Below are 17,167 nucleotides of genomic sequence, written 5' to 3' on the forward strand. Positions count from 1 at the left end.
CTAAAATTTTGTAAAATCCCTGTGTTAAGTTGTAGCCCATATTCCAATAAATAATCTGTAAAAAGTTCAACTTCCTACCTCAAATACTTTGTGAGGAAAGATGTAATTTATAAGCGTTATTTTAACATTGCAAGTATAGGGCGTTCCGGAGTCCCTTAAGTAGCCGATCTCTAACAATTCATTGTGTCGCCGCCAGCTGCCGTTCCGACTGTTGCTGCTGTTGCTGCACCACGCGCCAGAGCCATACACCGAACACGATGGCCTTCCTTCTCAGTAGAGCCACTAGACCGTCGGGAGCCCGCCTTTCTATCGATCGTACATTCTTGCGACCACCGTTCCCAGCAGTCATGTACAGTCACTACGTTCCTACCAAATCTTTCTGCAATATTTTTTTTGGACAACATAGTTATGTGGAGATAACACCGATTAATTTCAGAATGAGATTTTCACTCTGCAGCGGAGTGTGCGCTGATATGAAACGTCCTGGCAGATTAAAACTGTGTGCCCGACCGAGACTCGAACTCGGGACCTTTGCCTTTCGCGGGCAAGTGCTCTACCATCTGAGCTACCGAAGCACGACTCACGCCCGGTTCTCACAGCTTTACTTCTGCCAGTATCTCGGCTCCTACAATCCAGACTTCACAGAAGCTCTCCTGCGAACCTTGCAGAACTAGCACTCTTGAAAGAAAGGATACTGCGGAGACATGGCTTAGCAACAGTCTGGGGGAGGTTTCCAGAATGAGATTTTCACTCTGCAGCGGAGTGTGCGCTGATATGAAACTTCCTGGCAGATTAAAACTGTGTGCCCGACCGAGACTCGAACTCGGGACCTCTGCCTTACGCGGGCAAGTGCTCTACCATCTGAGCTACCGAAGCACGACTCACGCCCGGTACTCACAGCTGTACTTCCCCAGGCTGTGGCTAAGCCATGTCTCCGCAGTATCCTTTCTTTCAGGAGTGCTAGTTCTGCAAGGTTCGCAGGAGAGCTTCTGTAAAATTTGGAAGGTAGGAGACGAGGTACTGGCAGAAGTAAAGCTGTGAGTACCGGGCGTGAGTCGTGCTTCGGTAGCTCAGATGGTAGAGCACCTGCCCGCGAAAGGCAAAGGTCCCGAGTTCGAGTCTCGGTCGGGCACACAGTTTTAATCTGCCAGGAGGTTTCATACCGATTAATTTACTTATAATCAATTATTCAAAATGACAGCCACAATCGCATTATTTATTTTGCCGCCAACCGGTTTCAACCCGCGATGGGGTCATCTTCAGGGCAATTTACACCATTTGCTCGCTCGCTGGAGTCGTCACCCTGCCTATGTACGGTTGGCGGCAAAATAAATAATGCCAATGTGACTGTCATTTTGAATAATTGATTTCTGCAACATGGCAGGAGGAATATCCAGTTACCCGTAGCCGTATTGTACGGCCTCGTTTAAACTCAGTACGGTGTTGATCATGGCGGTTTCAGCATGTGTTTAAAGCAATCCTAATTTGCATCTTCACAGAGGCGCTAGTAGCGCCACCCTTATGCGATTGGTGTTAATTCTGAGTAGACGTAATCTTTCAAATGTAGAAACACGCATACCAGCTTTCGTTTATATCGTACAACTCCTTCTTTGTGTTGTGATTTTATTTACCGCCAGTGAAGATTCAGTGGTTTAGGAGAAAATAGTGGATGTATACACGTTTATGAAAAGACCTGATGCAATCCGCCGTAGTGCACACAGATACCGTGCATTTTATCAACGCATTATAAATGCTTCTCACAAGTAACTAGATTTTGAGCTCCAGTACGCAACAAATACCGGACTGAGTTTGTAAAACAGTCGGATTGAAACTCTGTATCTACGTGATGCTCTGTTCCTTCAGAAGAAACAAGGCTCCTATGACTTGCGAGATCACCCTAAGTGCTGTTGTTCTGGATGTTCTGTAGTCAGTTGTCGGTAGTAGCTTCAGTACGTGCAACACTATTAGTATGTGCGGTAGTGTAATACGTCTCGAAAGCGAAATTCATTACCAATACTGAAACATCAACATATATATCACTCTGTCGAAAGCATATTCTGCGCAGTTTATATTTGGCATATTAAAACTGTGCGCCGTATAAAATGAACCGGCTAATTATTGTAAACAGTAAACTTCAGTCACTCCACATCGAAAAAAATGAAACATTTCTAAAAATATAAAATATTTTGATTGCTGCGATAGCGTAGCACCGAATGATCAAAAACTAACAGACGAAATGGAAAACGGATAATTAGAAACCTGTGATGGGCTCTGTGTGATTTACTATGAAGACAGAGGAGGATTTAGGTTGCTTTTGTACTGGTAATTTTGTCAGGACTGTGAGACCTTTAAATCGTAATTGCACTATTAGATTGTATCATAGCGTATTACAGTTCACTGTTTTATACCTCCATTAAGTGAAACACACTCCTGATTCATCCGTAGAAAGTCTTTCTATCCAGTTCGCAGTATTTTCTGTTTGCCAGGAGATGGATTCAAATAGAAGTGAACACCCACTGCAGTTTTGTTAAAACGCTTCCTGCGAGTAAAAATATTTAAGACACAGGAAATGTTTTCATTATTAAGTACATAAATACTATGTCGGTCATTTCTATGAATCGCAATAATGGAAATATATTACGGTCAATGATTTTTCGCTTTTTCTCTTACTTTCGGATTAGCTTGAGTACCCAAATCTGTTTTTCTCTTTTGTCCACATCGCACTGTTCTATTCCTATACAAATGCTATTTATTTTCTAAGTAGAACAGCTGACAAATTAAGGAAGATAGCTTCTAGAGGTTTACAGCAACACTCCTGATGCATTAAATGATTATAGGTATTCTTGTTTACTGTTTACAAATATGTTCTGACGAAACTTTCGTAATTACTGCCCCCCGTAATGGATGTAACTGCGAGTGCTGTAACCACGCTAGTTTTATGGTGTAATAATTGCACTATATACAAGGGTGTAACGGGTATAAGTGCAGATATTACTGTTGGTGAATAAGAACTTTGTACTGAACACCATTACATCAGTATTTGCAGACAAATAATTTTTGTCATTATAAGTCTTAGGTTTTTAGATGGATTATTATCTCGAAGTATATGTGGCAAGAGCAAGCCATTGATACTTAAAGCGTATCCTTCTGGGCAGCATGTCAGGTGTTGAAGTGTGGTCGTGTGGACGCAAAATTATTAGTCTATATTGACAGGCGGAGTCCACTAAGTGATACAGTTACGGTTGTGCAGAAAACTCCACGTCGTAGAGTTTGTGAAGTGTTTGTGGGAGGAGGAAACAACAAACACACTCATGCGTGTACATATCAAGGTACCACATACAAAAATATCTGCACTTATACCCTCTGTATTCGATGCTTACAAAGATTAGCGTTAAGCCTGCCAGCTGCATGGCACGATCTCACGGTTTGCTTGCTGTCCTGTGTTCACGCAGCCTCGTCGACGCCGATACGGCCCCTGACGCTGCAGCAGCTGCTCCCCAGGACGGACCACTACATGACGTACGAGGGCTCGACGACGCACCCAGGCTGCTGGGAGACCACCGTCTGGGTCGTCCTCAACAAGCCCATCTACATCTCCAGGCACGAGGTCAGCTTGAACCTAGGGAGGCGGGCGGCAGCAGTGTGTATGTTCTGACGTTTTGTACGTCGGCAGGCAGCAGCAGTGTGTATGTTTTCTAGCCTAGGGAAGAGAATGGTAGTAGGAAGCCTCCTGAAATCTCCTCGTAAGCTTCACTCGATCTAAGACCGTATTCACAAATCACCATAGATGACGGGGCATCGCAAAATCTGGAAGAGAAATAAATAAATGCGTATTGGTTTGACACACAAAAATAGCCTCTTTACACTGTGTATCAAAAAGGAATTTTCAACTTTGAAAATTCGGCAAGCTTATTCATACGATTTGAGGAAATATTCTGTCCTCCTGACGTATGATACATGAAGTTTTGACTCACGTGCTACACAGGGTGTCCCAGCTATCTTGTCCACCCAAAATATCTCTGGAACAATAACAGCTATTGGAAAACGACTTTCACCGGTATCAATGTAGGGCTAGGGCCCATGAATGTACATATTTGGAAACATTCTAAAACGAAAGCATATGTGTTTTTTAACACAAACTTATGTTTTTTTAAATGGACCTCCTATATTTTTTCTTCAGCAATCCACAGCACGACAAAGCACATACACAATGGCGTTGATTGAATCGCAATATTCCCACTACATCCCGAGATATTGAGACGCGAAGTTGACGCTTGAAACACCCGACATGCGCTGCTAGCGCACGTCCTGAGGCTCAGGCGTGAACCCCATGCTGCCCGTAATCGCGATGTGATTGACAAGTAAGTGTCCCTCTTGATAAGTATGGAGGTGTGATTACACATGTCAATCACATCGCGATTACGGGCAGCATGGGGTTCACGCCTGAGCCTCAGGACGTGTGCTAGCAGCGCATGTCGGGTGTTTCAAGCGTCAACTTCCGCGTCTCAATATCTCGGGATGTAGTGCGAATATTGCGATGCAATCAACGCCATTGTGTATGTGCTGTGTCATGCTATGGATTGCTGAAGAAAAAATATAGGAGATCCATTAAAAAAAACATAAGTTTGCGTTAAAAAACACATATGCTTTCGTTTTAGAATGTTTCCAAATATGTACATTCGTGGGCCCTAGCCCTACATTGATACCGGTGAAAGTCGTTTTCCAATAGCTGTTATTGTTCCAGAGATATTTTGGGTGGACAAGATAGCTGGGACACCCTGTATACTAGTAGAGAAACGTGCCACCGCAAGCGCTAGCGGCAGTTCAAATATAGCTTCCTTTACTAGTCTTGAGTGTGCTCGCCATGTGTTTTGGTTTGAAGACTAGAACTCTGCATCAGCTTTGTAACGTAATTTTCGTACAGAGTAGGCCTATTATTTATGAGTGGCGTAAGTGTTTTATTGAAACTGGATGTCCAGTAAGCCATAATAAACCCTCAGGTAGTCCACGTGAGTCTGATGACATCGCAGGGCAAGTGAGCCAGAGCTCTGTGAATAGTACTACACTAACGACAGGCGTGCTATTTGAGAACTGGACGTCCCAAATTTGAGTATTTGTCATGTGTTACGAAAACGGTTGCGTCTCAAACCAAGCAAGTTTACAACGGCGCTAGAGCTAAAGGGCACTGATAATGTTGCTCATAATCACTTTTGTGTGGAAATCTTACATCGGTTGTTTGAAGATGAGAATTTCACTGGTAAGACTATCTTTAGTGATGAGTCGACTTTTCACTTAAGCAGTGAAATTAATTATTTCGAGGCGTGAAAAATCACGAAAATATCTGGAACATGAACTTCGTAGTCCACAGCTGAATGTATTTTGTTCACTGAAAAAGAGTAATATTTACGGACCTTTCTTTTTCCATAAAAGCTATCAATGGAATGGTGTACTTAGATAGGCTATAAAATATTTTAGTCTTCTAGGTTGACTTTTGTGATGAAGAACGTATCGTGCAGTTCAGGCTACATGACGCACCCCGAAAATGCCTCTCAGACACCCGGAAATTCGAATATTCCGCTTTCCAGGCAACTACACCAGCGGAGGTATATCAGATGCATAGCCCCCACGTTCACTGGACCTGACATCTCGTGACTTTCCATTTTGGGGATTCGTCATGAATACAGTGTCTGTCCCCCTACTGGCTTCTCTAACAGAGGTAAGAGCTAGAATCTGTCTCACAACTGATCAAGTCACGCCTGCCCTGCTGCGGCGAGTTTGGCAAGAATTCGACTTCAAATGGAAAGTGTGCCCCATAAACAATGAGAGTCACAGTGGAGCTTTTTAGATATAACGTAAAAAACTCCATTTATTTTGCTATAAAATGGCACCAAAACCATGCCTGTAAATTAAGTGAATAAATCAAAATCAGTTTTTCAAATTATGGAAGACTTAATTTAAAGTAAATGAGGTGGATAGAGGTAGAACAGAGTTTCAGAGGGAGGACTTCTCGGTGTAGTACGATTAAAGGAAGAGACAAAAGGGGAGTTCGATGTAATGCACTAGAGACATTTAAATTTTGTGAAAGACTGAAATAGTTCGTTTTAAATGAGGCACTAGAACTCAGCGAAATGTCTTTATGGTTACTGTAGTCAATAATGTGCTTCTTTACATAAATGTTAATCAATCTGGTCAGCAAAAATATACGAAATAGGAAAGGCCACCAGCCCAATCGTGTGAGTGCTGTGAGCAAATACCTGTGTGGACCATGGCTTATTTAAATTTTGCACTGCGAAATAGTATCACAAATACAATCAGTACAGGACGAAAGGCTGTGATTAATATTTAGCGATCAAATTACTAAGTCAGAAATTGTGGACTAACAGACACGAAAATAAGGAGTGGGGTGGAGTCAGAATTAATAATAAAGCAAAAGGACAGAGACAAATTTGTACTTTATAGTGATCCAACGAAAAAGGAAGGCAGATAGAGAGCGATGAACCTTAACAGAACCAGCAGAAAAAGTCTTTCGTTATTCACGTTCGTCAACATCAGTATTTCTCAGTAATGTTCAGTTCATCACCGCTGTGTTCGTTCATTTGAGGAATCGGATTAAGATAGGAAATTTTTATTCTGCACAAATAATAGTTTCAGATTTATCGAACTTCTATATACAATTTACAAGACTTATGTCTTATTTTGGAAAAGAATCTTTCTGCGTCTATTTGAATACAGCATGCGTTCCACCATTTGAAATTACAGTAGGAGCTTTGGCATTAGGTAAACACTTCTGTCGGTGAGTATGAACAATCTGGGGGACCCTCACAGTAAACTGCCTGGAAAGTTAGGACGATGTTCCTGAATAACCTCTTTCATTGTGTCCATACGACGTGTAATTTATGGTGTTTGAATTTGGTTCTAAATCTCCCAAAGGAGCGAAAAGAAGCTAGTTAAGATAAAATGTATAAATTTTTGTGTAATCAGATACTTACTTGCCACTTCATTTGCGCTGGATAAAATCCTTCTTCTGCAGTGCCCATTAAGTGGATAGTGTGCTGTTGCATGAGCGTGCACATGTTTTAAGTGAAGTTCATACGTCCACTCAAGTTGTTTATAAATGTTATTACTAATTCACTGTAAATACTATTATTTCGTAGACTGCTTTGTACCACTCTTAAATTTAAATAGTACTTACATGGTTACTAAACCTACTTTAAGCTTTATCAACTCTGAACTTATCACGGTCAAGATCGAAATTTACAACTTAGCCCACTCTTCTATATGAAGGCAATGAGTTTATTACTCCAACCATCAACAATACGTTGACTGAAAGTTTCTAACAATTGGCCTTTTTTTTCTTCTGTACGTGTTGGTAATTCAACAGACCTCTATCCAATAGTTTACATCTCTTTCTTCAGTGCTTTAAGAACTCGAGGTTACAAGACGCCACTCTGTCTCTTTTTTATCTACTTTGTCCAACCACACATCGTACCAGGTTACCGTCGCAACTTTTCACAAACGACACGGGAGCGACAGCCTGTGTCGCTCCTGTGAGACATTTTTTGAACGAATACTGTGTTTCTGATGACTGCCACTCTACTGATTTGATGCTTGCGGGCTTTCGAATGAAATGATGAGATGAAATAATAGCCCTCAACATAGTACCCTCTGACTCAGAGCTGAATTATTAAAAGTTTGCGAATGAATATAACACAGAAATTTATAAATGAAAGATTACAATTACCTAAAATCTGCAGTACTATTTTAACGACTTTAAATGATGAGTGCGATAGTAGAAGTACTTTCGAGTTGTTGTTGTTGTGGTCTTCAGTCCTGAGACTGGTTTGATGCAGCTCTCCATGCTACTCTATCTTGTGCAAGCGTATTCTTCTCCCAGTACCTATTGCAACCTACATCCTTCTAAATCTGCTTAGTGTATTCATGTCTTGGTCTCCCTGTACGATTTTTACCCTCCACGCTGCCCTCCAATACAAAATTGGTGATCCCTTAATGCCTCAGTACATGTCCTACCAACCGATCCCTTCTTCTAGTCATGTTGTGCCACAAACTTCTCTTCTCCCCAATCCTATTCAATACTTCCTCATTAGTTATGTGATATACCCATCTAATTTTCAGCATTCTTCTGTAGCACCGCATTTGAAAAGCTTCTATTCTCTTCTTGTCCAAACTACACTCCTGAAAATTGAAATAAGAACACCGTGAATTCATTGTCCCAGGAAGGGGAAACTTTATTGACACATTCCTGGGGTCAGATACATCACATGATCACACTGACAGAACCACAGGCACATAGACACAGGCAACAGAGCATGCACAATGTCGGCACTAGTACAGTGTATATCCACCTTTCGCAGCAATGCAGGCTGCTATTCTCCCATGGAGACGATCGTAGAGATGCTGGATGTAGTCCTGTGGAACGGCTTGCCATGCCATTTCCACCTGGCGCCTCAGTTGGACCAGCGTTCGTGCTGGACGTGCAGACCGCGTGAGACGACGCTTCATCCAGTCCCAAACATGCTCAATGGGGGACAGATCCGGAGATCTTGCTGGCCAGGGTAGTTGACTTACACCTTCTAGAGCACGTTGGGTGGCACGGGATACATGCGGACGTGCATTGTCCTGTTGGAACAGCAAGTTCCCTTGCCGGTTTAGGAATGGTAGAACGATGGGATCGATGACGGTTTGGATGTACCGTGCACTATTCAGTGTCCCCTCGACGATCACCAGTGGTGTACGGCCAGTGTAGGAGATCGCTCCCCACACCATGATGCCGGGTGTTGGCCCTGTGTGCCTCGGTCGTATGCAGTCCTGATTGTGGCGCTCACCTGCACGGTGCCAAACACGCATACGACCATCATTGGCACCAAGGCAGAAGCGACTCTCATCGCTGAAGACGACACGTCTCCATTCATCCCTCCATTCACGCCTGTCGCGACACCACTGGAGGCGGGCTGCACGATGTTGGGGCGTGAGCGGAAGACGGCCTAACGGTGTGCGGGACCGTATCCCAGCTTCATGGAGACGGTTGCGAATGGTCCTCGCCGATACCCCAGGAGCAACAGTGTCCCTAATTTGCTGGGAAGTGGCGGTGCGGTCCCCTAGGGCACTGTGTAGGATCCTACGGTCTTGGCGTGCATCCGTGCGTCGCTGCGGTCCGGTCCCAGGTCGACGGGCACGTGCACCTTCCGCCGACCACTGGCGACAACATCGATGTACTGTGGAGACCTCACGCCCCACGTGTTGAGCAATTCGGCGGTACGTCCACCCGGCCTCCCGCATGCTCACTATACGCCCTCGCTCAAAGTCCGTCAACTGCACATACGGTTCACGTCCACGCTGTCGCGGCATGCTACCAGTGTTAAAGACTGCGATGGAGCTCCGTATGCCACGGCAAACTGGCTGACACTGACGGCGGCGGTGCACAAATGCTGCGCAGCTAGCGCCATTCGACGGCCAACACCGCGGTTCCTGGTGTGTCCGCTGTGCCGTGCGTGTGATCATTGCTTGTACAGCCCTCTCGCAGTGTCCGGAGCAAGTATGGTGGGTCTGACACACCGGTGTCAATGTGTTCTTTTTTCCATTTCCAGGAGTGTAATTATCGTCCATGTTTCGAGTATGCGGTATATTTCTGCGAAACACTTATTGGTGTTGATGGTCCAGCAGTTAAATGAAATGTAAGTTGAATAACAGGGAAACAAGAGATTTCTACTGCACGTAATTAGTTTTGAACAACAACATAGCTTGCTAGATATTCACTTCTAAGTGCATACTACGTCTTCACTGTAGAAGCCACGGAAATCTCACGAGTGGCCAAGTCGGCACTCCGATATATTACTACCACGCGCTACCACGCGCAAACTGCTCCACTCTCCACGTAGTTCCTGCTACCCACAGTCGCTGCTCAACGTCCAGCACTCCCCGTGTGCTGTGCGACTGTAACTTGCTGCGCACCGTTCCGAACTACCTCATGTCCTCTCCGGAAAAGATACTCCCTCCCAACCTACATACGTCTCTCAGTAACGAGCGCTGTGAATGGCTAGAGCGCTCCCTCTACGTCTCCAAGTCAATGTACACTCACAAACATACTGAAACACATACGAAATACTGGATTTACATTTAAATAACTTGAAATTAAATATACATTTTTACGGCTGGACCATAAACACGCTCTAACACACATTATTAAATACATAAACAAATTAATTAAACATATATATAAGGAATAGCAACAAAAAGTAGGGCAGTAGCCGAATGTCTCTGTGCTTTCCAAAACACAGTAAACATTTAACCAACTTCTTCATGAATAGTGTATATCGTATATAAACAAAGATACAGATAATAAATATATTTAGAAGCATTCTAGTACCGTTTTTTGTGTAACTGTGGAGTGCTTATGGTCTGACGCGATCGACAGTAATTGGCCACTTTGACCTTCAATAACTCATGTACTGTGTGCCGGACCGAGACTCGAACTCGGGACCTTCGCCTTTCGCGGGCAAGTCCTCTACCAACTAAGCTACTCAAGCACGACTCACGCCCCGTCCTCACAGCTTCACTTCTGCCAGTACCTCGTATCCTACCTTCCAAACTTTACTGAAGCTCTCAAAAATGGTTCAAATGGCTCTGAGCACTATGGAACTTAACATCTGTGGTCATCAGTCCCCTAGAACTTAGAACTACTTAAACCTAAGTAACCTAAGGACATCACACACATCCATGCCCGAGGCAGGATTCGAACCTGCGACCGTAGCAGTCGCGCGGTTCCGGACTGAGCGCCTTAACCGCGAGACCACCGTGGCCGGCCTGAAGCTCTCCTGCAAAACTTGCAGGACTAGCACTCCTGAAAGAAAGGATATTGCGGAGACATGACTTAGCCACAGCCTGTGAGGACGGGGCGTGAGTCGTGCTCGGGTAGCTTAGTTGGTAGAGCACTTGCCCGTGAAAGTCGAAGGTCCCGAGTTCAAGTCTCGGTCCGGCACACAGTTTTAATTTGCCAGGAAGTTTCATATCAGCTCGCACTACGCTGCAGACTGAAAATCCCATTCTGGGAACTTAAGTACTATTCATATTTCATTCCTGTAATTTATACCAATTTAGGTTTACAGTAATAGCTTTCTAAAGACACATCGATCGACGAAATCGGATGAAGCGTTTAGATTTTGGAAATTCCATGCTGGGTGTTACTTGTATAATTTACAGTCAGATACTAAACTTTAAACTAATAAAGATATTGAAAATCTGGTTACACCATCAGAATCGTCATGCAAAGAATGGCAATGATTGTGTTTACTTTTTGAGGTGCCATGCTTCATCTGGCTACTATTAATTTCTATACGAACTGTGAAATGTCAGCCGTTAAAGTTTCACAAACTCTGCCATATTTGGCACTCCCGGCATCGACACAGCGTCACCGTGGAATTCGCAGCCACGCGGCTGGACCCCTCTTGCTTCGGCCAGCGTCTGGCGCCATGTGGTCGGCCCGCCTAGCCGCCCGTGCGGCCACGCCAGCTCTGGGTTTCTGGTGGTTTCGAGTCCATTTCCATTCCATGCTTCACTCGTCACATACACTCTGAGGAACTTTTTTCTCATATCAAAAATCTGAAACCATTATAGGTCTTTTATGGAAGAAAATCTTCGTCGCCTGCTCCAGTCTGCATCTACATGGGTTCTGCCAAAGCTGGGTAACTTGTTACCTAGGTAGAATTCTTTCAGGTTAATCTTACTCTTTACAGCTGTTCTGAAACCTGCGACTCTTTATAGGATACAAATCCTGACACCTGCCTAATATCAAATTTCTGCCATACTATTTTACTCCTTTAAACTTCCTGTTCTTTCTTCAGGCTCAGATCGAGATGGGGGACATGGAGGTGAAATCATTTTACCCACAACTTGATGACTGGTACTGGCTCTGTATCAAGAAGATAGATAAAGATATTAATGTGTCGCCATAAATAGTAGTCATACAGCGAGTTGTACTGGAAAAATAAATCACTTCCTTGTTGCGACAATATGGCCAGTTTGTAGTCGGTATCTGTCTGGCAGCTTCCTTTGCGACTGCCAACTGACGACCCTTTTACTCAATTTTCACAATGAATATAAATACATAAAAAATGTCATAACAAATCTTCCAGCATTCAGAACGTACTGTAAAACTGATGCATGGTAGAAAGGTTTTCAGTCAAAAATAGGACATATCTCATGCATAGAATACCTTATGCAGTCTGCCAAAACGCTCCAGACATTCATTAAAAATCTGTACCTGATGTGTTCGCGGAATGCGGCCCAGAAAAAGTACCCAGACATAAAATGAAGTTTATTGTGACACACATAAATAATCTTTGCTGATGGGAGTTATGTTGGAGCACAATAACTGAAAACAGGCCACACCTTGAACATTGAAAGAACAATAATTATATCTGAAAGATGTAGGTCTTAAAATGTCACAGCAAATTGGAAGTACCTAGGTTCAATGTCTACACTCTAAACGTGCCTCTAAATCTGAAATGGATGTGCTTAAACTGATGGTCGTGCGGTAGCGTTCTCGCTTTCCACGCCCCGAATCCCGGGTTCGATTCCCGGCGGGGTCAGGGATTTTCTCTGCCTCGTGATGACTGGGTGTTGTGTGATGTCCTTAGGTTAGTTAGGTTTAAGTAATTCTAAGTTCTAGGGGACTGATGACCATAGATGTTAAGTCCCATAGTGCTCAGAGCCATTTGAACCATTTTTTTGCTAAAACTGAAAGTCCCAAGCAAACGAGCAAAATGTAAATCCCGAAAAAACATCATAAAGCTTAAGTCTGGCCCATTGCCAATGGAAAACAACGGCAAATACTACATAGTCCCATTGTCGGTCACAGTGTCAGAGGCTGTGTCTCTTCAGTATAGAGATCACAAATTGTGCCAGTCTGTATCCGACAGCTCTTTGACGCGAAGGTGGATGAGGACGTCGTTGTCGAGGTTGCGGCTGTTCCATAGTGAGGTCTGGATTATGGGAATGCTTAGGCAATAGGCGTCTGGCCCAGAAAACTCATTTGGAATGCACTGGTTGAGTGTAGCCCACCCACTGGCCCAGATAATGCCTGGTAGCCTGGAAACTGCAGGTACTACTTTCGGTCACATAGCACACATAGGAGGAAAGGATCCATGGTACCAGTGACGTGTTGGTAGCTGCCTGGGAGTCATGCAAATAGAGGTTATCCCTATCTGTCTTCTGAAAACCTGTCCCCTGTGGCGTCCATGCACACATAGCCCATCTGAGGTGTTGACTGAGTAGGGGAAAGGGCTCTACACAGCATTTTTCCCCAACGCCCCCCCCCCCACCCTACCCTCCACTTGAAGGGCAGTAAAATTGATAGTACATCTTAAAGTAACGGGAAGAGCTCTGGTTGACCTTAGGGGCAGCTGAGAGGCTGTGATGTGGAGTGTGGAGCAGCTGATTTGGCTGCAGGCTGGAACTAAGACAGGCCAGTGGTAACCAGGAAGGGCACTGTGGAGGATTGAACGTCTGGAACGAAGCATGATGGTAGACTAATGGACCTTGGAAGAAGGCAATGGCGAGGCCACTATTGGTTAATGTGCTTGCAGCACACTGTACCAGCTTGAAGAGTCAGCTCAGCCACTGTCTATCCTTTAAGATTGGAAAAGGCCACAAAAAACCAACACTGGCAGGCTTTGGTGTAGACAAGGCCCACAGGGAATGTCTGAGAGAGAAATGGTGGCAGCTGGACTGCCAAGAGGAGGGTTTGACGCTGGTGGGATGGATGGTAGATAATTGTTACTGATGTGGTTGGCCACAGAGTTTCTCAGTTGGGGTTGTCTCAGCCTGAAGCGTGAAACAATAAGAAGCCTGAAAGAGTTCCCAGCCCTCATCCAAAGGATGGTGACAGTAGATGGTTGGTATTTAAAGGTAAGGCCAATGTGTTTATGTAGAACATTTATAATTTCTATGCCATTTGCTTCAGAGAAAGCAGAGAATTCTGTGGAAAAAAAACTGAGCGCCATTAACCATCAAATGGTTTTATGGGAGCTCTTCACCCGAAAAGGTGGTGGACAGGGTTAGGATGTTCTGCCCTGAAGACGTAGTAGGCGCGATTGAGATGTATAAGAAACTGTTGCCAGCATCTAGAGAGATTAATCTTGAATGCCCCAGGAAGGGACAGAGCCCCCCCCCCCTTCCCCCAAAGAAATGCACTTGTAAGTGGGACCAGGGGACAGAAATGTCTGGCCAAGGAAAAAAGTGAATAGACGGGCGACCTGTTTACTCTGGCAGTGGGGTAGGAGGGTGAGCACCACATCTATGCTTTGCTAGAAGACACATTGGCAGGTCCAATGCTTGCTGCTCACAATGCCCCAGTTCCCAACGTGCAAGGGAGACAAGATGTGGTGCTGGAGGGCCTGTATGATCACGACCCTGCTGCAACCATTTACCCATCACTGAGGGTGGATACCTCATTTCAGAGTACTATTGGCTTGGAGCTTTGTGTGCCACAGAAGCTTGCATTTGGATGGCCAACTACTTTGCACAAGATGGAGTACCTAGCAGAACATTGATTCCTCAGCAGTGCAGTGTGTGAGAAGCTTTAGCTACCTTTATGGCTACATCCAGGTAGAAGCATACGTTGGGATCCGCATCAAAGGAAAATTCATGACCAGGGGCAGATGTGAGAGGAGTGCAGCCTTAGCACATTGAGTTCTTGAATGATACAGAAAGTCATAATTATAACTTGAAAGAAACAGAGCCCACCACTTGAGGTGGCATGCTGTTTTGGTCAGAATATTTGCTGACACTTTGAAAAGGGACAGTACTGGCTAGTAGTCCATGAACAGTGTGAAATGGTGGCCATAGATATAGCCATTACAACTAAGATCTCTAGGGTTCCTTTTTCAGTGTGACTGTAGTTACACTGCGCAAAGGAGGGAGTCCTAGACACAGGTATAGCAGGGTCCTTCACGCTGTCAACCACATGTGCCTGTAAAGTGACCACATCAAAACACAGTATGATGCATCAGCTGCCAAGATTAGAGGCTTTGAGGGTCTGCCAGAGACACATGGTCTGAAGTAGGGCCTAATCCCAGAAAGTGTTTGAGCTGGTGCTAAAAATAGCCAGAGCAATGGAAATGCCTAATGGAACTCTGTTGTACTGAAAAAGTCTAAAAGGAGAATTTAACACAAAGAAGCATTGGGAATTCATGGTCAATGGAAGATACGTATCACAATGTTGAATCTTGAAAAACACTTTGCCAACCACAAGGCATCTCATTATGTCCTCTACTTTGGAGGTGGGATAAGTGTCTAAGACAGACTGGGCATTAATGGTTGTGTGGAAGACCCTGCTTATGCAGCATCCACCCTTTCGTTTTCCTATGGTATTTTTGGGGTTGGCCCTTTGGTGGTTTGGAATAGGAGTGAAAATACCCTCATCCTGCAATTGCTGTAGCTCCAGAGAAAGTTTGAACCTGAAAGGAACATTTCTGGCCTTCAAGAACTTCAGTATCACTGATGTGAAAAGAGCAACATGAGTCTCGGTATCTTTGATGTCCAAGGATGATTGCAGGAACACTATTAAATGGGAAAAGTAGTCTTTTAGACAAGGTTTGGTGCCAAGTGACTTGACACTGAGGGCATAGTCATCAGTTTGTAAGCCTAGAGCGTTGAAGTGATCCAGGACCAAGAGACCAATGGCTCCAGGTGTCCAAGAACAAATTCTGGCTATGAAGTACTGGACTTGGGCTGTAAATTGGCGGTTGACTTCGACAATATTACTGCTGTAACAATGAAGTGGGGAGTACCACAAAGCTGAAGTAGAGTGGACCCCAAATGATATTAGGATCATCAATGTATGGTGGTCACACACGACGCATGTCCATCTGCAACTCGATGGGCATGTTGTTGATGGTTACTGCTACGATAGAGATAGGTCTGAATGGGGAAGCACACGCTGGATGTAGGATACATCTGCTGACAGATCCACCCTGTCGTCCACCCCAAAGTCTGAGGGGTCCATATGGGCACAGTCGGCATTTATTTTGAACAATGCTTGACACACATCAGCGCTATGTCTGTGTTTCCAACAAGAGGTGTACTTAGCGGGTATGTAGTTGCGTAGGTGTCTCTGGTTATTAATAAAACACAGGCTACGAGAAGGGAGCTCTCGAGTGTGGCGTCTGAGCGCTGAGTCGTTGCCTGCCTGCATGGTTGTGGGGAAGGCGCGATGGGGGGGGGGGGGGGGGGGTTGCTGAGGGCATTGCACTGATCTGGTGGAAAGCACTTGTGATGGGTGCTCCAGGGTATCTGACGATGTGAAATACAGTTCGAATGCTCTTTTTTATTGGGAAGACACGTTGTTATAGAAGGGTCTTCCAATTTTAGAAGATTTGTGCATAGTCATCCTTTGAGATTGTGCCCGAAAATCATGTCCCAGACCAGGGAAGCCACATATGATTGCTTACACTGAGGATTACTACTCTGGCAATGGCAGTCACGAGATGAATCCTGGAGATGTTCAATCCGTTCATGGTAAGACTCTCTGTTAAGTCTGCAGTAGCTGAAAGACATGTGACAGGCTGCTGCCACATACACTTCGGGCACAACATATTGTAACAAACTGGACTATAGCCTGTCATACAGCAGAGCATGGGCTTGCACCTCAGGGATCAGTGATTTCAGAAGGTGTTAAATGACTTGTTCCATGTATGCCAGAAATAAGGCACGCTGCTGGGTCTCACTCGCTATGCCATGAGCTAAGAAGTGCTGCTTCATGCATGTAACATAGTTCGCTGAAATCTTGACCTTCTTGTCAAACTGCTGGAAGGGCAGGGGCACCGCTTGGAAACTCTTGAGAATGGTGTAGACCTGCAGAGGTTTGGAGAGCTCTGCAGGCGATGAGGGGATGGCCACCAGCTGCTCGATCAGCAGCTCGTGAGTACACTGCATCTGCTGGAGCAGTAGCAATACCTGGGCAGAGACATCCATCTAGCAAACGTTAAGTCCACTATACTGCTGATGTAAAACAAAGACAAATATTACAAAGTTCAATTTTGATCACGGTTTTGGAGGCCCCATCTTTTCAGTGTACAGCTGGGTTTCTTAATAAAAACTATTAGTAAGATGGCTGTTTTTTCAACATTTTGACCATACCAAATACTTCTTT

General features: G+C 44.6%; 1 protein-coding gene across 1 annotated transcript in view; it reads left to right on the forward strand.

Annotated features, from left to right (window-relative positions):
• Positions 1-17,167, forward strand: part of LOC126095030 (carbonic anhydrase-related protein 10-like) — a 991,041-nt gene that overhangs the window by 928,042 nt on the left and 45,832 nt on the right. Inside the window, exon 7 of the mRNA XM_049909691.1 lies at positions 3,453-3,607. Within this exon, the coding sequence (XP_049765648.1) occupies positions 3,453-3,607 (155 nt within the window). The remainder of the gene's footprint in view (positions 1-3,452; positions 3,608-17,167) is intronic.

This window comes from Schistocerca cancellata, chromosome 8 (assembly GCF_023864275.1).
Source record: "Schistocerca cancellata isolate TAMUIC-IGC-003103 chromosome 8, iqSchCanc2.1, whole genome shotgun sequence".
NCBI classification, from domain to species: domain Eukaryota; kingdom Metazoa; phylum Arthropoda; class Insecta; order Orthoptera; family Acrididae; genus Schistocerca; species Schistocerca cancellata.